Raw genomic sequence first — 23,271 nt, forward strand, 5'->3', positions numbered from 1 at the left:
ACCCTTAGAGCTGTGAAATGGGGGTAAGAACACAACACAGATGTTGTTGTGAGACCTCAAACATTTATGACCTTCAGTGGGCAGGCGCCTGTCTAAGTGCTAAGTATCATTATTATTCTCTCCAAATCTGAGTCCTCCTGTCAGCAAGTGTCTCTCTCCACGGCTGGAACTACTGTCTGCCCAGACGGGGTCCAGAAAAAGCAGACAGCACCCTATTATAAGGAAACACACAGCTGTGCTCATCTCAGCATAAAGGCATCAATTTTATTCGGCACTGTCAAATGCGAAGTAATTATACGGGGCAGGACACGGGGACCCTGAAGCAAGTGTCCTGAAAGAGACCCCTCTCATTCAGCTGAATAAGATGCCTTCAGTGCCATTTGCACTGATAAACCATTATCAACCCCTCCCCACTCACAAGCCCTCTCTGCCATCCCATAGACCCTCCTCTATTGCGAGCAAAGGGAAGTGTTGGACAGGCTAAGCTGTTACCATAGCAGCCGCCCCTCTCCTTTTCCCCCTCCCCACTCCCACCATTATGGAATTATCCCATTCTGAAATGTCCTGTTGTGTCTATTAATACCAGACTTCCCCCAAACAATGCTTCTCTCCACCCTCCTAAAATAATCAGGGGACTCCAAGAAGTCTGTGTTCACGGCTGGGAGTTCAGTCGCAGCCTTTAGTAAGCACCACGAACACTGGAATATTCATACAGCATATTCATATCTGCAACAGCAGCAGCAACCCCCGTGCCAAGGGCTCAGCTGGGACGAAGCCTGCTCTTCACTGCTGGGGCGTCCTCTCCCCGGCTCTGTTGCATGACTGAGCTGATAATGCGCTATCAGAGCGTGAAGGACACTATATAGAGGGGCTCCCCTCTCCACCCTCAGCAACTCCGTGCTCATTCTGGATCATCTTGGTTGCACTGTTGCTGCTTCTACTTGGTTTGCTGTCACCAGAAGGAGTTCTTTGAGTTTTTTCCCCAGAGGACCCTACACTCCGCCCACAGGACCGCACTGTAAAGAGGTAAGAGACAAACTTCTTTTAGCAGAATAATGAAGGAGCTTTCCTAGAGGCATTGGTTTTAGCTGCTGTCAGTGAGGTGGAAAGACACCGCACAGAGGTGGATGAATATAATGGAAGTGTCTGAAACTAAGAGCAGGCAGCATTTTCCGAACTTTAAAGAAAAATTTTCCTACTCTTCTTTACATTACTCCTCCAAAACATAATAATTTTTAAACTTCTGTACCTAATGTACATTCACTTGCACGAAGAAAACCGACAGTTGTCAGGTACATCCAGTGCCCTCCGACACTGCTTGGATGTTCACAAGAAACATGGATTCCAGCTGAAGGGTGGGAGGCTCAGCAGGGGATGATTCTCAGGAGAGTAATTTCAGTAAGAACTGGATTGTTTCTAATGAAAAGTACTTTCAGCAAGGGACAGGAGACGCTCCCGTTCAACAAGATACTACAACCATAACCATAAAACCTCACAAATCCCAAGCAAGAAACTGTTCCAGCTGGGAGTAAGAACAAGAATTTCTGAAACCCATCACAAGCTCTACCATATACTTCAAAGTTATCTGCGTTTTAACGAAACCTCTGAAGCAGCCAGTTAACTAACTTAGCTATGAGCTAACTACTTCTTCCGCTTATTAATTGTTTCATTAGTAACAGGTAGAGCATCTGCTGAAAGGGCAGTCAGGTTGTTTCTATACTGACAGCCTTGTGGATTGTTGCCTTGCTTGTTTCTGAGCAGAAGAGAAACAGGGCATAAAATACGGTCAGCGTGCACGTATTTCAACCGAGCAGCGACACCCCTGTTACAGCTCAGCCCTGGGAGGCCTGGGACAACGGCTCCTTCCAGAATGGTGCTCTGTTTAGCAATACGTAAATCACAAAATATTCGCACAACACCAAGAGCGCAATCCAAGCGGAAATTATTGGACAATGAGCCAGACTCCTAAAGGAGTTTTCTGTCTGTGGCCTCTGGCACCATATAGCTGAGCACAAACTACACATTCTAGGTCATTTGGGAAGGTTTCTAGTTTGCGCTCAGCGTTCCCACAGGCTAGCACAATAAGCTTTCTAGGACTCTGAAGGCTTTTTTGTAAGCATAACAAAACAAAAAGAATTAAAACCTAGAAATTAAATGCATTTCATTTAAATAAAAAGCCAAGCAAAGCAGAAGTGGAACTGTAAATAACAGCAAAGGGCTTTCCACACTGTCTACCAAGAAAATATACCAAGAACTATTACTTTTGTAAAGTTGTGGCATTTTGTTGAAAATAGGCATTCTAAAAATAAGCTCAGCAATTAACTCTTGCGACACATCAGGTCTTTCCCTAACCTACTCAGGTGCCATGCCACAATCTTCACAGAAACAAACAGAATTGTAAAGAAAACTAAAAACCTGATTACAAAAACCTTTCTAATTTAAAATCTAAGCTGAATTAGAAAGAGGCCCCACATCTCTTTTCTGTGATCTCCGACCAGGCCACGAAAAATACCTCCCTTCGCTTTCCTCTAAGAAGTAAATTAGAATCATAGGTAACAGCAGCTCTTCTGTGAGGGTACTCCTGTGATAAGACTGAATTTATTTCCATTTTAGCATTAGCTCTAACCCACCTCCTTCTTGACACTGACCTACTGGGCCTTTAGAGAGCTCTGACATTCTTCTTTTTACTCCATCCCACACTATTTTGCAGTGAAGGCACGTCCAGATAGAAATCAATAGCGGACACAATGGGGACAAAACTCTTGGGTTTTAACTCTTGGTTATTCCTGGCACTGATACGCAGCTCAACCTGAATTCCAAAGATTCTCCTTAGGAAGTCAGCATCAAGCATCATGCTGCAAACCCCCTAGGATTTAGCTTGTAAACAGGGAAAAACTCTGCTTACAGCTTCGCTTCGTGAACCGACTGAAATCATTATCATTAAGACAAGAGACATCCCTACCTGTCCCAAGACAGCACTTGCAGCTGGCCCCAGCAGCATTTACTGCCTTCACTGGCATCACAACCACACACAGAGTAATGCCGACACCCCTGCAAACCCAGGAAATTCAGAAGGAAAACTGAAAAAGGTAATTTTCCTTTTGTACAAGAAAGCAAGACTTCTCATGTATTTTTATGGGTAAAACATCCCTTGGGGATGAGGGCTATACAGACTTCCTTGCACACACACCTCCAGTAATTCCAAGATGATAACTTGCTGCTACTAGGGCTACAAAGAAGCATGGGGCTGGCAGCAGGCAGTGAGCAGCCACACACTCACACCTGGAGTCCTTTCTGCCCCATAAACTTGCCAGGAATGTAGGCAGCGTGTGGAGTAAGAAGGCCCCTCTGTGGCCACATGAAGAACTCTCAGTTTCTGGATTTCAGTCACCCTTCTGTTGACTTTTGTCTCTTCAATTGTGCTCTAAACAGAGGTGCTCCAGCACCTTCACCTCTAGCTACTGTAGTTCTCTTTCCGCCCAAAAGCAACAGCAGCCAAAAGATGGCAATTACCTTGGAATCTTTATTACATTTCCCAATATATTGGGCTGTTCTCGATCCCATTTCAGTTTCTTGATTAGACACCGATGTTTTTAGACACCAGAATAACCAGTTCTGTTGGAAAGCTCGATGCATTGCATAGAGCCTTGGATCACCGGATTCACTGGCAGAGGCCCAGGGAGGTGGTGGAGTCACCATCCCTAGAAGTATTTAAAAGATGGGTAGATGAGGTACTTAAGGATACAGTTTAGTGGCAGACAGGTATGGGTGGACTCGATGATCTCTGAGGTCTTTTCCAACCTGGTGATTCTATGATCAACTATCTAACGAGGTAAGATTTCAACACACAGCACAGATTCTGCCCAAGACTAAAAATTATATCTAACAATGTCAGCAACCATGTTAAAAGGTTAATCTTTAGAGCAAAATGGAAGAAAGCTGTGGGGTGACATGCTGACAAGTCACCAACAGCAAGGGCATCCCTAATAATCTTTTTCAAGCCAATTCAGTGCTTTTTGCTGTTCAGATGAGATGTTTGTTATCCATCTGAAAAGCTTACTCCTATATTGGAACTTGATGGATTTGCCCTAAGTACAGGACAGTGGGAATGAATTCAGACTGACCTGTTGTATTTAATACCAATATTAGCAAATAGGAGACATCACTGATTTCCATGTGTGGGTTTCTGGGGGTTTGTTAGGGATTTTTTCTTCTCAAAACCAGGCTCTCTTGTAATCATCTGTCTCAATTCTTTCAGGTTTTTTGAGGTTTTTTTCTTCAAAGCTGTGGTGAAAAATGAACGGCCCAGTAGATTCCTCAAGCCTACTCTTCAACTGCTCAAATCAACCAAATTTCTCTTTGGAAACGTCAGAGCAATGTGGCAAAGAGACACATCTCGAGAACATCCTTTTTGCCACTTTCTACTTCCTGGACTTCATCCTGGCTTTTGTTGGCAACGCCCTGGCTCTTTGGCTCTTCATCCGAGACCAAAAGTCAGGCACACCTGCCAACGTTTTCCTGATGCACCTTGCTGTGGCTGACCTGTCCTTCGTGCTGGTCCTTCCCACCAGGCTGGTGTACCACTTTTCTGGAAATCACTGGCCATTTGGCGAGATCCCATGCCGACTCACTGGCTTCCTTTTTTACCTCAACATGTATGCCAGTATCTACTTCCTCATGTGCATCAGCGTCGACCGTTTCCTAGCCATCGTGCACCCCGTGAAGTCCATCAAGCTCCGTAGGTCCCTTTACGCCCACGTGGCATGTGGCTTCCTGTGGGTTGTAGTCGGGGTTGCGATGGCACCTCTGCTGCTCAGTGTCCAGACAGTTGAGATGAACAACACAACCATCTGCCTGCAGCTTTACAGAGAAAAGGCATCACGTCACGCCCTTGTGTCCTTAGCAGTGGCGTTCACCTTCCCGTTTGTTACCACAGTGACGTGCTACTTATTAATCATCCGAAGCCTGAAGAGTGGGAACAGAGTTGAGAAACACCTGAAGGAAAAGGCTATCAAAATGATCATCATGGTCCTGATGATCTTTCTGATTTGCTTTGTACCTTATCACGTCAATCGCTACATTTATATTCTCCACTACAACGGAACCAAAACTTCCTGTGAGACGCAGCGTGCTCTCGCCCTCAGTAACCGCATCGCTTCCTGCCTCACGAGTCTAAATGGTGCCTTTGACCCTATCATGTATTTTTTTGTTGCCGAGAAATTCCGTGAAGCTTTGTGCAATCTGTTTTGTGTTAGAAAGACCGTGATGTTGTCTCAAACGTATGAGGGTAAGACAAACGAAAGCTCACTAAGTGCTAAATCTGAACTGTGAACGTGACTCTTGCCACCGCTTCGGCTTAAGAATGCTCTGTTCCACCCAAATCAGCTGAGAGGACAAATATGCAGCGAGGTAGCGCATCCAGAGTCAAACTCACTGCCGAGGAGGGAAGTTCTGTCATTTCTATGGGACCGCCATCAGCAAGAATCCCTCTGACAACACAGATCACATGTTCTTGTCTTAGTGAAACCGCAAACAGTACAGTTCTCCTGATTTCCAAGATGTACAACTGAGGGCTGAACGCTTGGGAATAGAGAAGTAAGCAACGTGGCTATTAAATGGACTTGTTTTTCAAAACAACAACTTAATTCCCAAAGCATTCAGTCATGAGCCTTCCTCTGCACAATGCACACAGCCTACTTTACAATTTTATATTGAGCCAGACCTGTCTGATGGCAAGACAGCACACCTGCTTGGACTGTTCACATCTCCCAGTTCAAAGTGTTCACACACAGCAGACAGAAAACGGTGGCAAGAAATATAAACAAGACCAAAATGCTGCAATGCACCCAACCTGGACTAGAATTAAGACAGATCTTGCAATTTTCTTACTTCTTCCCAGCATTCAGAGCTGGAGATGAGCCCTAAATCTCACACTACCTTTTCTATCTGCCCTCTGCCATGGTCTCAAAGCTGCAGACAGAGGCTGGACAATATTTACTACACTGCCTTTTTCACGTAGGTCCCTGCAAAACATCAGTTATCACAGTAACTCTCAACCTAAAGAAAAGGACTGTTTAAGAATACAGTATTCATCTTTACTACATTCCAAATCATAAAAATATGAACCCAGTGCCAAAAGTGAAGTATAGTAAGCATAGGAAGTGACGTCTACGTTGCCCAGAAGAGATTCCTGACTTTAAGGTGTTTTACAATTATTCTTTGTGACTTATCGCAAGATTATTTCTTCAATAAGAAGAAAGTAGGGATTATCTTAACTGCTCTCACTGATAAAAACTGCATCCAGTGGAATAACATGTCTGGAAATGACAGGCAGACTATGGAAGCCCACGTATAATGAGAAGCTGGGAAAAAGAACCCAAGAGTTTCCAGTAATATTTATCAGGAACCTGCTTCTACATCATGGAGATAAATCATGTGACAGGTGAATTCTGTTTTTCACATCCAGATACACACACACCCCCACACACCCCTTTTCTGTGCTTTTGCGAATGAGCTCCTCACCATTTTAGATTTGGTCTACGAATTATGAAATCAAAGACTTTTTCTTGCTTGAATTGCTCCGATCCTGACTGTCATCCCAAAACACCTAGGTGATATCACAACAGCACATTCTAACAAGCTTAGGTGTCAAAAGAAAATCAATTAGCCCAACTCCAAAAACTAAAGCACACAACTTGCATTGAGGATGGAAAAGAAGAGATAGTTGAGAGGAATGCCTGCTGGACAGGGTGCAAATATATAACCTTTCCTTCCCTTCTTCACCGTTCCGTTAGTGAGAATATAAACTCTAGGAAACTACTAGGCTTTGCTTCAAAACATAGGAAAGGCTGAAATTACCTATGAACTGTGCAACATACTGCTAACTTCTAGATTTCTTTATTTTCTTATTATTCTGTGCTTTTGTACAAGTTCCCTTTTATGTTTTTATTTCTTACTTGTTAATTAAATGCATTAATCAACCATTAGGACTCATTTTTATATTTCTGTATATAAAAGTAATGATTTCCAAAGACAAGGGGAATTCACCTGCCACACAAGCTTTATCGTAATCCTCGTGTTATTCTTTTGGCCTTTTGCTATGCTCAGAAGCTCACTTGATCAATAGCCTGCCCAGGATCACGTATTCCATTTACTCACTTCCTATTCAGCCTTTTGCCTGAAATCCTTTTCTTTTCCAGAACTCACCCACTAGCTACTAAAATTTGAGTTTCTGCTTTCTACATGTTTCACTGGATGAAGAACACTGTTCTTCATTCAATTTTCCATCTCCTAACAGGCTGATCTTTAAAGATTCTTCTGTGCCAGCTTTACCTTTCATGGTTGAACTAACCGATCACTCTTGACATCTTGCTACTGTATCAGTAACACACTGATCAAACCTTCTGAGCTCATGCTCGATCTTACCTGCCAGCATTCTTCACAAAACCCAGGTCAGCAAGGGCCACATCACAGAGCTCACAGCGGAAACATTCAGGGTGCCAGTTATTGTTCATTGCCTTGATCACACGCCCAATAATGAACTCGCCTGCAGAAAGGAAGTGACACCTTGAGAAGCATGTCAAGACAACCTGATCAGAAGTCTACTGCCCTTCATAATCATAGAACGGCTTGGGTTGGAAGGGACCTCAAAGCCCACCCAGTTCCACCCCTGCCCTGGGCAGGGACACCTCCCACTGGATCAGGTGCCCAAGGCCCATCCAGCCTGGCCCTGAGCCCCTCCAGGGATGGGGCAGCCACAGCTTCCCTGGGCAACCTGGGCCAGGGCCTCCCCACCCTCGTGGCGAAGAAATTCTTTCTAATGTCTAGCCTAAATCTGCCCCTCATTAGTTTATACCAATAAACCTTTCTCTTTAATTCCACTACTGCAGTATAGCTCTGAAAAAAAACTATAATTCCCACAACCCCAAATCACTGCTTGTATAACGCTTTGCTTCCCTCCAAAGCTCCTTAAAACGACCTCAACAATCCCAGCGTGGGTTTGGATGTTCCATGGTAGCGGGAGGTTGGCAATCCAGTATCTGTTACCCCACAGTGTTGACATGCACCACATCTTACCACATTCCCCACAGCACGGAGCAAACAGCATCTGAAAGTCATGCTCACAGTACTTTCGACCTTCGAACTGGGAACAAAACAAAAGAGAAAGGGCCCTTGTGAATAACGGAGCTACTCTTATGTTCTCATACGCCAGCATGACTTTCCATTGAAATAACCCATTAGTCAAGTTCAGACAAGTTTGTCACTCACCTGCTTTTCTGAGCCCCCTCACCTGTTTTAAACTCCCAAGGATTTTTCTTAAGGCTTCAGCCCCAGGGTGAATTTGCATCACAAACATTTAAATCAACAAAAATGCTGCTACAGGACAACAAAAGTCTTAAGGTGTTCAAGGCCCTTTTCCTATAGTTGGCTTTCATTTCATTTTTGCTTTAGCTTTTTTACTCGTATAATTCAGAACCTCCTACACGAGACTAAAACTCACGTCAAATCGGGAGCATGTTTAAAGTAATGTATTATTCAAAATATGCAGACACACACAGTAAAAATATTTCAACCTCATTTTTAAATGAGTTCACCAATTTCAGTTGCCCAACTAGAAAAGTTTGGTACAAAATATTTAAAGACAAAAATTCACTTATGTCTAATGAAATATTAAGAAATAACGTCTGCTTTCTCTTTGATATGCCTTTTACCCAGAGAGCAAGCACACAGTTTTTGCCATTACTGATGTAAAGGAGTATGTCAGAGAGAAAAATGGAAGCCCCTCAATAAAATAGCACCCAATGTTTAGGGCTAAGAAATTAAATGGGCAAGACAGATGGAAATTTGTATTTCTGCAAGAATTTTCATCTAATTCCTTGCCTCTTCATTGACATTTATCTTCTCTTACGCACAGTATGGGACCTCACCTCATAAAAAAGCCCATCTGGGAACTGACGAAAACACTGAGCACAGACAAAGCAGTTTTCATGATACAGCTCTCCATTGCTGTTGACAATCCTCTCTGCGGGATCGAATCGAGTCTGGCAGCGTTCACATACTGCATTCGCGAGAGCATCAGACATATTACTGGAATAAAGACAAGAGCAAGAACATGAGCAATATCACAGCCAATCACGTGAGTCTACAGGTATCATCCAACCTTCCCCCACATCTATGAACACAACACTTCCACTGCTTCAAACTCCCTTTTCCATGAGGAAAGAAAGACCAGTGAGTCACTTCAGCACCGACATCAGCCAGAAATAATGTTCTTGCAGCTCACACGTGGCACAATGAGCTTACGGAGCAGACTCATTCATTGCACACTTTTGGCGGCTTCACCAGTCTTCCACCCCATTAGGTCACCCTGCTAACAGCTCATACCAAATACCCACTATTTTAAATAAAGCAGTAGTTTGGAGAGCAGCAAACACAGCAAATCTGACTTCTTGGGATTTCTGGCCTCAGGGTGCTCACCTCCAAGGATGTTCTGATGTCTAATAAGCACCGATATCCTACTGCAGTCTCCCCTTCCTGGGAGGAATTAACAGGACATTTCCCCCTCAACACAGCACCTTATGAGCACAAGAATCATTGGAAAATGATCGCATGCAGCAGCTCTGTCTTCCTGACACATTAACCGAGACCGCCAAAGGGTTAAAAAAGGTATGGGAAGAGAGAAGTCTCTCTGGCTGGCTTGGCAAATACATCAGCTTCATTTCCTCAGAAAGGGAAACTAAAAGGATGTTTCCTCTCTCTCTCCCTCTCTCTCTCTCCCCCCTAAAATGCAGAACGATCCTACCCTCTTTAACCAAATTTTCATGCTTGCCAACATGATACTCTAATTTCTCTATATCTTATCAGGTTTAAAATCATATATCACACATCCAGAGAGGGAAGAATTACAAGGAAAAGGTCTCATTTTCTTGTTGCAATGTGACCTCTTTTTTAACCACAAGATTACTCAACAATATAATCATTCAATATCTTTACACTTTAAGATATAGAAAACCTCTTTTATACCTCCTGGGCACCTTCTGAATCCTATGATTGGCAAGACAGCAGTTTTATAGGTGGGCATGTAAAAAAATGGTGCCAGCATGTTAAAAACTTCTGAAGTATTTATGTAGTAGTTTTCCTGAAGCACACAACATAGGCATAAAATGAAAGATGGCTTGGTTTAAAACGTCTTCTTTTGTTCCTTTTTATATTCAAAGTTACTTTGATCTGGATTTGCATTACTAGTGTTATTCCACAACCTGACATGCCACTTTTCACGTCTTCATTGAGAGAATGAATCATAGAATCAGAACTATTTGGTTGGAAAAGACCTTTCATATCATCCAGTCCAACTGTACCTGTCCACTAATAAACCATATCCACGAGCACCTCGTCTACCCTCGTTTAAACCCCTCCAGGGATGGAGACTCCATCATCTCCCTGGGAGCCTCTGCCAGTGCTTGAGAACCCTTCCAGTAAAGAAATTTTTCCTGATATCCAACCTAAACCTCTCCTGGTGCAGCTTGAGGCTTTTTCCTCTGTCCTATTACCTGTCACTTGGGAGAAAAGGCCAACATCTACCTTGCTACAGCCTCCTCTCAGGCAGTCATAGACAGTAATAAGGTCTCCTCTCAGCCTCCTGATTTCTCCAGGCTAAACAACCCCAGGTCCCTCAGCCGCTCCTCATAACACTTGTCCTCCAGACCCTTCCCCAGCTCCGTTCCCTTCACTGGTCGCACTTCATCCCCTCAGTGTCTTTCTTGTAGGGAGGGGCCCAAAACTGAACCCAGAATTCAAAGTGCAGCCTCACCAGTGCTGAGTCCAGGGGCACAAGCACTTTCCTGCTCCTGCTGGCCACGCTGTTTCTGATCCAAGCCAGGATGCCATTGGCCTTCTTGGCCAATTACACCTGGGCCACTGCTGGCTCATGTGCATCCACAGTCGACCAACACCCCCAGGTCCTTCTCTGGCAGGCAGCTTTCCAGCCACTCTCCCCCAGCCTCGAGCTGCATGGGGTTGTTGTGTCCATAACGCAGGACTCGGCACTTGAACCTCATCCCGTTGGTCTCAACCCATCGATCCAGCCTGTCCAGGTCCCTCTGCAGAGCCTCCCTACCCTCAAGGAGATCAACACTCCCTCCCAGCTCCATATCGTCCACAAACTTACTAAGGTTCACTCAAACCCTTCATTCTGATCATGGATAAAGATGCTAAACAGGACTGGACCCAGCACTGAGCCCTGGGGACGCCACTAGTGACCGACTGCCAACTGGACTTACATCCATTCACCACCACTATCAATTCAGTCCGTACGTTCCAGCAGCAAGAGATTCTCTTTCTTCTGGTGAGAGACACCCCTACAAAAACACACAACTGCCTATATACCGGGGCTTTGTGCTCTGTGTGTGGCTTGAAGGAGCAGGCACCAGCCTCAGGCTCTTGAGGCAACACCACCACCACTTGGGTTCTTCATCTGCCGAGCAGAGCCTGTATGAACACCTGCAGCCTGCACCAACACACCTCGCTGTGACCTGAAGTGACAATAAAATACACTTTCTACTTGCCACTGCAATTCCAAGGGTGGCAAAGGGAGTTGGGAATAATTTCAGGAACGGAGTACTGACTTAGCAGAAATTTATTATAAGTTGTTTCCTGACTGCAGCTTTAAAACAAAACAGACACTGACCGGAACTATGGACAAGCAGGAAATCCTGTAATTTCATAAACTGGAGATCATAGGTTAAGGAAACATTTTTATCCTGACAGAGCTCCAAAGGAATAGGAGAATGCAAAACCATCAGTGTCTGCAGCAAAGCTGAGAGACCTCATCAGCTTTGTTTTCAATCACCACTCTTTCAGTTAAATCACACAAACGTCTACCAGGACTTGAAAATATCATGTCGCCATCAAGTATTTTTCCCTCTTGAAGACTCTGAATTCCAAGGCTCCAGCTCACCAAGAGAGCTCATCAAGAAAGCCTCATGTCAACATCAGTTAAAAAGCTCCTCTGGAGCAAAACAGCGTTCCAGCGAGTCAAATCATTTCCAGCAAGCATTACACCCTACACACTAACAACAAAACGTGATCTCAAGTAGTGCTTGTTGGGGTTTTTTTTCCATTTATAAACCTGAAATCTATATTTAAAACATCCGGATTTTTCTTTCTCCAAATGGACTCTCATTGAACAGCATCGCAGTGCAAGTTCACACCAAACGCTACCAAATACACTTATTCCAGGAGAGATTCAGACACAATGGCTGTGTTGGCAAGAAAGATAATAACGATGTATGGCCTCACTCAAGAACAAGGCTTTCAGGAGCCTCCAGCCTGAAATCAGCCTTTGTGGGCTGCCAGGACAGCGTAACACCACAGTAAACCCTAACTTCTAAACAATATAAAATCAAAATTCCTAGTGGAAGTCAAACGCACTATTGTTCTGTGTTCTCACTGTCGTCCCTTAGTATGAACTTTGGATTTAATTTAACCCTCAAAACATTAATTTGACTCATTAATTTACATAAATGAGATATCATGAGTACCAAGATTTTATTCACCATTCTGCTGATGCGTGATGGTGCAAAACGTCCAACTCCTCGCTACACAGTTTTGCTCAAGGTATTCCAATACTGTTTTAACCACAGAATACGACACACAGCAAAAAAATCATTAATGATTTTGCAAAATAGCACAGAACAAGCACTTCAATGACTTGGAAAACATAAATGAAAAATTCAAAATGTTTGAGCTAGAAGAACTTGGTTGATGCTGACAAGATTTCCTTAAGGGCAGAAGAAAGATGACCATAATACAGCCCAAGCTGTCCAAGAAGCGCCATCACCCAAATGAGCCAATGACTGTGATTTGTTATTTGGATATGAAAGAAACTATTAGATGAGAAAAAAATAAAATAAAAGAATCTATACACTAAATTACACAGTTCTCTGCCTCAACTACAACCCACTTGGAATTTGTTGGGAAGAGCCTTCCAGGAGACAATTAAATCGCACATCAGCTCCTGACCAACGCATCTCCTGTAACACAAACCAGAAGCTGTGACTGGTAATTGTAGCTCAAGTTTCACCTCTCTCTCTTCATTCATAACTTTGCATCCATTTTTACTTAAGATGTTTTATTCTTTTACACTCAAGCTAAAATTTGCAACTTCAGCATTGACCTAAAGGTACGACTTCATATTTGTTCACACCTTACTTCCATATATGCCTTATTTTCATAATCTCCCTCCACTACACACTCGTGTGAACCCTCTTCCCTGTGCAAAAACAAGCATTTATTCAACTAACTCCAGATTTAAAAGTAACCAAGACTGAAGGGGGAGGGAGGACAGTCCTAATTAAGAGGAGTTTTATGGTTCAGTTTACTCCATTGCTGCAAAAACACTTCTACCAGCAGCATGGAGAGAGGAAAAGCAAGACCAAGGCCATCCTTGTGATGGTGGTGCCAAGAGCGACCACAAAAGTTTGGCTGTGTCAGTCGTAAGATATTTAGATCTGCATCTTTCCCACAAAGGACAGACCCCAACACGGAGTGCTTCTTGTATTCTGTTCGCTCGCTGATTTTTGGCAATTGGGTAAAACACAGAATCTTCCTCTGTTTTAACAATAATGTGGTGACACAAAGACAGGAAAGGCTGTTAGAACAAGACCAGCTCAACATCCTGAGGTTGTCCTGTCCTGCACAACCCCAGAAAATACCAGTGCTTAAACAATGCTTTTTCCAATCTCTCACCATTATGCGACATATCTTTAACAAATTATCTTTGTCAAAGTATCTAATGCTTTGACTTCTCCTAAGTATCTACTATAAAGTATCGGCATTGCTGTCAAATTGGGAAAAAAAACCAAACCAAACCAAAACCAAATTCCTTCTTTCTAAGCGGAACTTATTTGGGAAACCCATCCTGGGCCACTGGTACAGGTGCCACAGAAAGGTTTGAAACCATTTTATCTTCTTGTATCACTAAAGTCAATATGAATCTATCTTCCAAAATCAGCAGTTTCATAGATATTCGGGCAGCAAACATCGTATTTTTATACCGTATTCTCATGCAGATTCAGGAAATTCGGACTGTATTACTACAGAAAAAAAAAAAAAGGCTGGACTCAAACACCAAGAAAGCTGGCTAAAATGCTCATCTTGTATACTGTTACCTCCTTTTTTCAGGATTTGTACAGAAACATCTAGCACTGGTGACAGGTTGAGGGGAGAAAAATCCAATCTAATAGTTGTAATTCTAAGAGACTACAAACAGAACCCCCAGCCTTCACTTTAGCAGAATTCACCGTCTTAAATAAGGATGCAGGACAAAGCGATCCAGACAACAAGCCAGCCATGAGAACAAACGAACAGCCTCAGGCTCTAACCAGTCCAAGTTTTCTTTAACTGGTCTCCAAAGTGGTGTGGTTTTAGTGTCACAGAGAGTTCTCCTTCATTGCTATGCTGAGTGAAGAATTACTTTAATACAGAGAGACCAACACTCTTACAGATCCTATGGAAAAAAAAAAAAAGACTACCACATTTCAAGCTACCAGATCCAGGGCATTCTTCAAACCTCGGCAGAGAGGCATCTACCAAGAGGGAATCCTAGAAAGCTCTGCTCACTCAGGTCTACCAGTAGAAGCTGGTGTATACAGAAGATACAACAGTATGGGAACATTTCCACGGTAATTTCCAGCAAGCATGCACGCATGGATGCCTAGGATAGTGAAAAGACAAACCTAGAAAGCTGTCACCACCTTCGTATATCACAGATGCCAGCAGCCAAGGTAAAAGCCAGAGCACTCCAGAAGGGCTCTTTCCCACCCCCAGAGCATGGTTGAGGATTTGCAGGTTTAAACCCTTAATGTTGACAAAGACAACAAAAAATATTTGCTAGGACAGTAGCAGACTTCATGATTAATTTCACAGACAATGAGTAATATAAAGAAAGAAGAGAGAGGAAGGGTGTCTGCTCGTGAACTCCTGTTGAAAAACTGCTCTCAACTACCCTTATCACACTTCTAAAATCTCTTCACTACAATTGATTTTTATCTGGACAACTTTCCCAAACTGGCTGAACTTCTTTACGGTTATTATTAAACTTGTCATAAAATACTGGAGAAAAAAACAAATCCCCATTTGTTCATTGTATGATTTTTTGTGCCTTTGATAAAACTACATGCAGAGCTTAACATTTTCAGCATTTCTCCTTCTGCATGCAATGAGTTTTCAGTTCACTCTCTGTTTAAATATTTTTTCAGCTGGCTCAATAAGGAATGAAGAGTGTTTCCCTCAGCATACCTTCTTCGACCATGTAGTCCCCACTCTCTCAACGAAATAAACATTATTTGTTCTTTTTTTACTACACAGGGATAGCCAACATGAACAAAAACATCTATATGGTCACAATATAGAAAGAAATCTTTACGGCTCCTCATTTCTCCTTGGCCTACCAGCCCCAGTAATTTGCTATATGTAGAAGAAAAAAACCCGATCCATCACACATTTCAGCTGAGAACAAAATACAAGGTCTGTATTGCTGGTCTGCAGGGGAAAGAACCACAACAAAGCAGACCCTTGAGGACAGCAGCAGCAATGAAGTCTGTAGGTATTCACACAGACAAATCCCTATGCTGCATCCCTCTCCAAGCAACACAACACTTATCTCCAGTAAATCACGACCAATAACTTAAAAAAACACACATTTAGCTCACTCAGTCCAGGGAAACATCAACACCACAAAGAAACATACGCAGAATCATACAATAGTTTGGGTTGGAAGGGACCTTAAATATCATCTAGCTCCAAGCCCCCTGCCATGGGCAGGGACACCCCACTAGACCAGGCATGTTTTAAACAGACTGTACCTCTTACCAAGGAAAATAACCTTTTAATAACCAAGTGTGTACCACTTCACCCACTATGTCTAATTGATAAGCAACTTCTTACACACCTTCAGTCTTTCTCTTAATTCCACCACCTCAAATTGGATAAACCAGATCATTCCCAGATGTGTTCATCAAGCATCATCAACCAGAAGCAACACTACTTTGGGATTACTCTCATTTGCCCGAATCACAGAATGATTTGTGTCAGAAGGGACCTTAAGGCCCATCCGGTTCCAACCCCTGCCATGGGCAGGGACACCTCCCACTGGATCAGGATGCTTGAGGCCCATCCAACCTGGCCTTGAACCCCTCCAGGGTGTGCCACAGATTCCCTGGGCAACCTGGGCCTCCAGAAAGGACACAAACTATCAGAATCTATCAGGAGAGAGAAGCAAAAACTATTGGTAGCTCCAAAACTGTGGATAAAATACAAATAACAATCCAATCAAGGAAAGGAATTGCCTGGATAGATTTAAGAAGCCTTGTTTGAGGGAGTTCTGAATAACCTAATGAACCAGCTATGCTCAAAGCTTCAGTTTCTGCTCAACTGGAGTTATATACAAAACCAAAATCTACTAGCTTGCTATTAACAGTATTGGTGAAGAAATGGACCACAGAGCCCTAAAGAGAAAGGACAGTAGAATTTTATCAGCATTTTCAAACGTTACTGCATTTCACCATTTCCTTATCCCAACATTACCCAAATACTTCATCATTTACAACACAAGCAATGATGTTGGTTCTGAACAGTCTAGTACCGTACTTCAAAATGGGAAAGGTTCTCCATTCTTGTTTTCCTGTTATTGTTAAAAACTGGAAGCTTCTTATCAGGAAAAGTCCTTTCCTTTGTAATCTTTGGAAATGAAAATAAACAGACTTCATCCCCTCTGGCTGCGTGCAGACAATTCCAGCTTTAAGTAAAAAAGCCCCCCCCCCCCAAACCCAACCATCTATTAGCTGCTGGAAGACGCTTTGGCAGTGCCACTCCCTCCATCTCGGAGACATACCCACGGATCCCAGCTGCTGTGTCTGTCCTGCTGCTCAGGAGTGACCCTGTGCTGCTGAGCCGATCCTGCCGGCGCTGATAAAGCCTGGAGGATGCCAGCCCCCGAAGCCTCAGGCTGGCCATGGCACCCAACACCACTGCAAAGGGGAACGCAGAGAGACAACTGGAGCGAACGCCAGCGCTGACATTCAATGAGTCACCTTCCTTTGGGAGTTGCCTTTACATTTCAGAAGAGCTGAAGCAGGATGCACGGACCCCAGCTCCAGCGTTGTTTCTTACTATTGTCTGCCATTCTGCTGCCGCCTTAAGAGACCAGACAACCCCTTTCCTGTGCTTCACCAGGAATTACCTCGGTAAGCCAGCGCCCTAGCAGTCTACACCAGCAAATCGTTCCATGTGACTCACGTGATGTATAAATTTCACAGGTGAATGTAGTGGTTAAGAGCTCGGTGTCCAGATGGAGATCTGTGACAAGTGGTGTCCCTCAGGGGTCCATACTGGGACCAGAGCTGTGTAATACCTTCATCAATCACATGAACCACAGATCAAGTGCACCCTCAGCAAGTTTGCAGGTGATGCCAAGCTGAGAGCTGAGAGGTGCAGTTGCCACACCAGAAGGACAGGATGTCATCCAGAGGGACCTGGACAGGCTGGAGAAGGGGGGCTGTGAGAACCTCATGAGGTTCAACAGGGTCAAGTGCAAGGTTGGGTTGGGGCAATCCCTGATTTCAATACATGATGGGGGATGATGTGATTGAGAGCAGTCCTGCGGAGAAGGACTTGGGGGGCTGGTGGATGAGAAGCTCGACATGAGCCAGCAACGTGCGCTCACAGGCCAGAAACCAACCGTGTCCTGGGCTGCATCCAGAGCAGCGTGGCCAGCAGGGTGAGGGAGGGGATTCTGCCCCTCTATTCAGCTTTTGTGAGACCTCATCTGGAGTATTGTATCCAGTTCTGGAATCCTCAACATAAGAAGGAGATGGAGCTGTTGGAACGGGCCCAGAGGAGGCTACAAGGATGATCCAAGGGCTGGAGCACCTCCCATATGAGGACTGGCTGAGAGAGTTGGGGTTGTTCAGCCTGGAGAAGAGAAGACCTTATAGTGACCTTCCAGTACTTGAAGGGACTACATGAAAGCTGGGGAGGGACTGTTCACAAAGGCCTGGAGCGATAGGACAAGGGGCAATGGCTACAAATTGGAGAGGGGCATATTTAGACTAAACTTAAGGAGGAATTTCTTCATGATGAGGGTGGGGAGGCCCTGGCCCAGGTTGCCCAGGGAAGCTGTGGCTGCCCCATCGCTGGGGGTGTTCATGGCCAGGTTGGATGTGGCCTTGGGCAGCCTGATCAGTGGGAGGTGTCCCTGCCCACGGCTGGGGGGGTTGGAACTGTATGACTACAATCCCAAACTATCCTATGATTCTACGATTAAAAAGGAAATCCTGAATCTTCACATAATTAGCTCATTTAATTCAAGGCAACACTCTGATCAAAGCAACAGAGAGATACAGAAAAGCAAAGCAGATTACTCGATCTCTTGACAATGAGCACTTGACTGCGGATCAGCCTCTGACCCTGGCATCTCCGAGGTGGTTCCCCGCAGAGCCTTAAGGATACTGCAAACAACTGTTCCTTCCATTTGGAGAAAGCATGTTTCAAGAAACAAAACCATGAAGGCATTTGCTCTCCAAAGACACTCCAGCCTGCAGAAGAGACACGAAGTGGTGGGTCAGGAAGGAAGGAGAAAGAACATACTTGGCATTCCAGCCTCCAGAGCTTTGTGGGTAACTGAGCAGGGCATTGAAACAGGAGTTGACCCTTTCCACCACTCCTCCTCTCCACCCACCCCTGGCAGAGAGGAAAGGGATCACACAGCACAAATGGCTCCGTTGAAGGAGTAACAGTTTGAGAACACAGAAGCCAGTTTTTAATAGAATAAAGGGAAAGAACTGGAGGATGGGATCATCTGAGTCAGTGTCATTTGATCAGCATCGCCACAAAAAACATCTCAAGAGTCATGACCAACAAAGTGGGTTTTAGTAAATTATAAATAATGAGGATTTTTGCAGCATGAGAGTGAAATATATTCCATTACTCCAGCCTGGCAAGCTATAGAGGAAAAAAAATAAGAGAAGTAGAAGTGATGACTTCATAAGTACCAAATGAGAATGAACCAGCAGAGATCCCTTCCATTCTTCAAAGAGGAACGGATGGGTTTACTAGGACCCAGCAGAACAGCAACAAACAAAGAACATCATACTTTTGAAACAAGAAATCAGCAACCTCAACATCTACAATTCACTCTACATCTCACTGTGAGTCTCATGCTCCCGACCTCTGGCAGCAATCTGCCTCCATTATCTCTTTCGGATTGCACATGCACTTTACCCACCTCTACGTTATGATGTAAATGGAACAGAAGAAGAAAAATGCCCTCCGTACTGCGTGTTTGTACTCACCTTTTAAATTTCAGAGCAACAAAATAGTTGTAAAATGTAATATTAAATCACCTTTTTGCTTTCAGCACAAAGCAAAATACTAAATTACCACACCAGTCATCTCCCTTCACCTTAAGCAATCTGGCTGAGAATCTCCTCTCTCAATTACCTGGGCTTTTACCCTTCTGACACGTATGGCATTTTACTGGTTTTCAAATCACTGCTCTCCCACAGAGAAGGATGACTCTTTTTCAAAAGGAAAGACAAGGGGATTGAAGGGAAAAACCATCAGAACAATCACAATCCTGTCTTCCTATCCCTCAAAACGTGCTTGCTCCCTGCCTCACTCCGCTCCTGCTGCCTCGCACATGAAGAGTGAAAAATGCATGGGTTTTTCTTTCCCTCTCGGTGGATCACTTTTAAGAAACAGGGTCAATGCCAAAATTTTACAGCTGATTACTTTCAGGGCCAAAGCAAACAAAGCAAGTGAGACTTCTTCGAAGCATTAACAGGTAGTTATCCTCAGAGCAACTCTATGTCTGGAGAACAGACTACTAAGGACCCTCCAGCAAGTTAAAATTTATCTGGAGAGCCTCAAAGAGCAGATTTCAACATAAAGATAGTAAGATTAAAAACATTTTTCAACCTATAAGCGTCGCAACGGCTGCTCATAACTCAGAGAGAGGATAAATCTCTTAGCCTTATGCAGGCTCGTTCTAGTCAGCGCCAAGAACACTTCTTAATATTAATTAATATTATCAACCTTCATACTCCCTCCTCCTCCTCCAAACCACTTCACCAGCAATTGCTCCATGAAACAGAGCACACGCACAGCAGCTGCTCTCTACTGAATTAAAAAGCATCTAGTCAAATGCTAGCCTAATTGCAAATAATATACTCTCATTTCTTACCTCAACTGGATTAGGAACAATCAATAAGCCTATCTGTAAATGCAGCTGCTCTTCTTTTGTTGACTGCAGGAAGTACATAGGCGTATCCATATCCCAATTAGATCAAGTATAGCAATGACAAAAGTTTCTTACAAAAATAATCGTGCCCTAAAACATGCACTTAAGAAACATTTTTCTTTGGGCTTTGTATTACATAAATTTATAAAAGCAATACAAAAAGCACAGCAGCAAAATCCTAAAACCCCGATAATCCTCAAAGCTACAAAAATCAAAATGGAGAGATGGATCAAGTACAAATGAGAGAGGCAGTCGTCACTTATTTATTGGTGAAGAAGTACCACAGTATAATTCTAAAGGCACCAAAAATCACAGATATTGTATTTCTCAGCACCGCAACTCACAGAAAGGCTGTTTAGAAACACGCTATTTTATATGAAACACATTATCTCTTACACGGAGTTTATTTCCAAAGGTAGTTAAACAACATGTAACTTAACACAACTAAAAGTCATAGATCTCTGTCATTTTTTTCTGTCCTATTATCTTTGGATCTTAGCGGGTACAGACAGTTTCATATAAAGGGCAATTTATTTTTTTTAAGGCAACAGCAAACCACAGATTACTCTTGAAATTAGGGACTGTTAACAGCCTCTTTGCAGTCAAGAGACAGTGAAATAAAATAGCTAGGCCATGACCTGGCAGTCAGAATTGTTATTTGCCATTTCCAACTATCTACTTATCGCTTTTCTCTAACACAAGACAACTGGAACGATGCAACTCATGAACACTCACCTATTCTTAACAATTTTCTACTATCAATACATAGAAGTGCACATCTTTCTTTACATTTGCTGGAATTCTATTTTGCCCTAATGTTAAAAATCAGTAAATCAAAGTACTGCAGCTACTTAAATTCAGGAGACACCCTCTGCAGCTAAATGGGACAGAACACTTAAAAATGAAAACGGACTTATTTTGCGTCTTTCTTAACTACTAACAATGCAGTAATCATAGTGCTTAAAAGCAAGTTCTTTCGTGTTTCTATGTGACACGAAAGGCGAGGTGAAAAAGCATAATGTGTCAGCCCTTCATGTTCTCCAGTCTTCTTTGCTTTAACATGCTGTAACACAACAAAAACCATTCCCTCCCCAGCGTCAACATGGTCTTCCAAGACCAGAGGAACATTTATATCACGTTCCTCGCTCTGGAAGGTTCCTGCTGATCAATACTGGGGGGATGTTCCTGTGAAGCAGTTCATTGCCTTCCAGAACCCTGAAAACCCTGAATCTCAAAAGCCACAGAACATTAGATTGTATCGCGGAGAGATATTTTAAGAATTCCCACGGAACAACCAACAAGCCACACCTGGCCACACACGCTTCTACAGAGTGATCCAGATCTAAGGAAGCACATTCTCGATGCTGAACCCTTTCGAATAACTTAGGAGTCAGTCCCATCCCGAAAAGAACACTAAAGTTCAATACGCGTCGGCAATGTGCACTCACAGCCCAGAAAGACAATCATGTCCAGGGCTGCATCCAAAGCAGCGTGGCCAGCAGGGTGAGGGAGGGGATTCTGCCCCTCTGTCGTGAGACCCCATCTGGAGTATTGTGTCCAGTTCTGGAATCCTAAACAGAAGGAGCAGATGGAGCTGTTGGAACGGGTCCAGAGGAGGCTGCAAGGATGATCAAAGGGCTGGAGCACCTCCCATAGGAGGACAGGCTGGGAAAGTCAGGGTTGTTCACCCTGGAGAAGGCTCCAAGGAGACCTTATAGCGACCTTCCAGTACTCGAAGGGGCTACAAGAAAGCTGGGGAGGGACTGTTCACAAAGGCTTGTGGTGATAGGACAGGGGGCAATGGGCATAAACTGGAGAGGAGCAGATTTAGACTGAACATGAGGAGGAATTTCTTCACGGTGAGGATGGGGAGGCCCTGGCCCAGGTAGCCCAGGGAAGCTGTGGCTGCCCCATCCCTGGAGGGGTTCAAGGCCAGGTTGGATAGGTCCTGGGCAGCCTGATCCAGTGGGAAGTGTCCCTGCCCATAGCAGTGGGCATGGAACTAGGTGATCATTAACATCCCTTCCAACCCAAACTATTCTATGATTAAACACAGTGCTTGTCAAATGGCAGCGGTCATGCAAGGTACTGAGCCAAGCAGTGTTTCACAGAGACTGAGAAGTGCAAGTTTTGTTTTGCTAGGATGCTGCTACCCTAAATGGATTATACTGCTACCAAGGGAAAAGTCAGTTGAACTACAGCTGTGACAAACATCTCTGATAGAACAGTTAATCATTCTGTGCCAGGAACAACAGCAGACAGAAATTTAAACATTTTAACAGCTGACAAACCTCCCAGAAAAAACATGAAGTAACAATTGCATTGACTTTTCAAAAGCTAAAGCCAAGTCCGGCTCCTTTTCACAACCCTCCAAAGTACATCTAAGGGAAAGAAGACAAACTTTGCAGTACACTGGAGAACTACACACTCTGCAGTATCTCAACATTCCAGCAAGCCTCATGCTTGACGTCAGAGCTTCTCAGTGGATAAATACAGTGCCGTCCCTTAGCAGGTGGGTTTCTGAGGAAGCACAGAAGAGAAGATGACAAGGATTCCTGTCCACAGCCATTTCCCACCTTCTTCTGCAGCAGAGCAATTTCACCTCAGCTAAACGTGTCACTCTAAACAGTACCACACCACAGTTCCACAGAAATAACACCAGCTGGGTTCATACAGCCACAGCTCTTCCCAGGTCCTCCCCATCCTGTCCCTGTTTAGAGGCTGCATGGGCACCCCGACCTGTGAACATTTAAGACTGTCCAGCCTTACCCTAGGTTTAAGGAAATGAGTGTAAACTCATAATCACATACCTATTTCACATCTCAGAAGAGAAAAAAAAAAAAAAGGGCCATAAAGACAGAAAAAAACAAGTTGCCTAAAGACAGAAGGAAAGAAGCAGAGTGTATCGAGAACGTACAACCACTCATCAACATCAGTTTGTCATCACAGACAGCGGAGGATATGACAATCATTCA

General features: G+C 43.8%; 2 protein-coding genes across 5 annotated transcripts in view; one reads left to right on the forward strand and one right to left on the reverse strand.

Annotated features, from left to right (window-relative positions):
• Positions 1 to 23,271, reverse strand: part of LIMS2 (LIM zinc finger domain containing 2) — a 36,690-nt gene that overhangs the window by 9,835 nt on the left and 3,584 nt on the right. For 2 of the 4 annotated variants that reach the window (XM_069864994.1, XM_069864992.1), the window contains exons 2-4: positions 8,928 to 9,087; positions 8,077 to 8,143; positions 7,426 to 7,546 (exon numbers count right to left, since the gene is read on the reverse strand). In XM_069864994.1, coding sequence (XP_069721095.1) covers positions 7,426 to 7,546; positions 8,077 to 8,143; positions 8,928 to 9,083 — 344 coding nt within the window. In that variant the 5' untranslated portion in view covers positions 9,084 to 9,087. Of the gene's footprint in view, positions 1 to 7,425; positions 7,547 to 8,076; positions 8,144 to 8,927; positions 9,088 to 16,891; positions 17,082 to 20,239; positions 20,260 to 23,271 lie in introns of those variants that run through there. The other 2 variants (XM_069864995.1, XM_069864993.1) reach the window with 2 other exon arrangements.
• GPR17 (G protein-coupled receptor 17) lies at positions 4,297 to 6,980 on the forward strand. Its single transcript, XM_069864997.1, has one exon. It carries the CDS (start codon positions 4,297 to 4,299, stop codon positions 5,329 to 5,331), a length of 1,035 nt encoding a protein of 344 aa, XP_069721098.1. The 3' UTR covers positions 5,332 to 6,980.

The sequence above is a fragment of the Phaenicophaeus curvirostris genome, chromosome 10, assembly GCF_032191515.1.
Source record: "Phaenicophaeus curvirostris isolate KB17595 chromosome 10, BPBGC_Pcur_1.0, whole genome shotgun sequence".
NCBI lineage: Eukaryota > Metazoa > Chordata > Aves > Cuculiformes > Cuculidae > Phaenicophaeus > Phaenicophaeus curvirostris.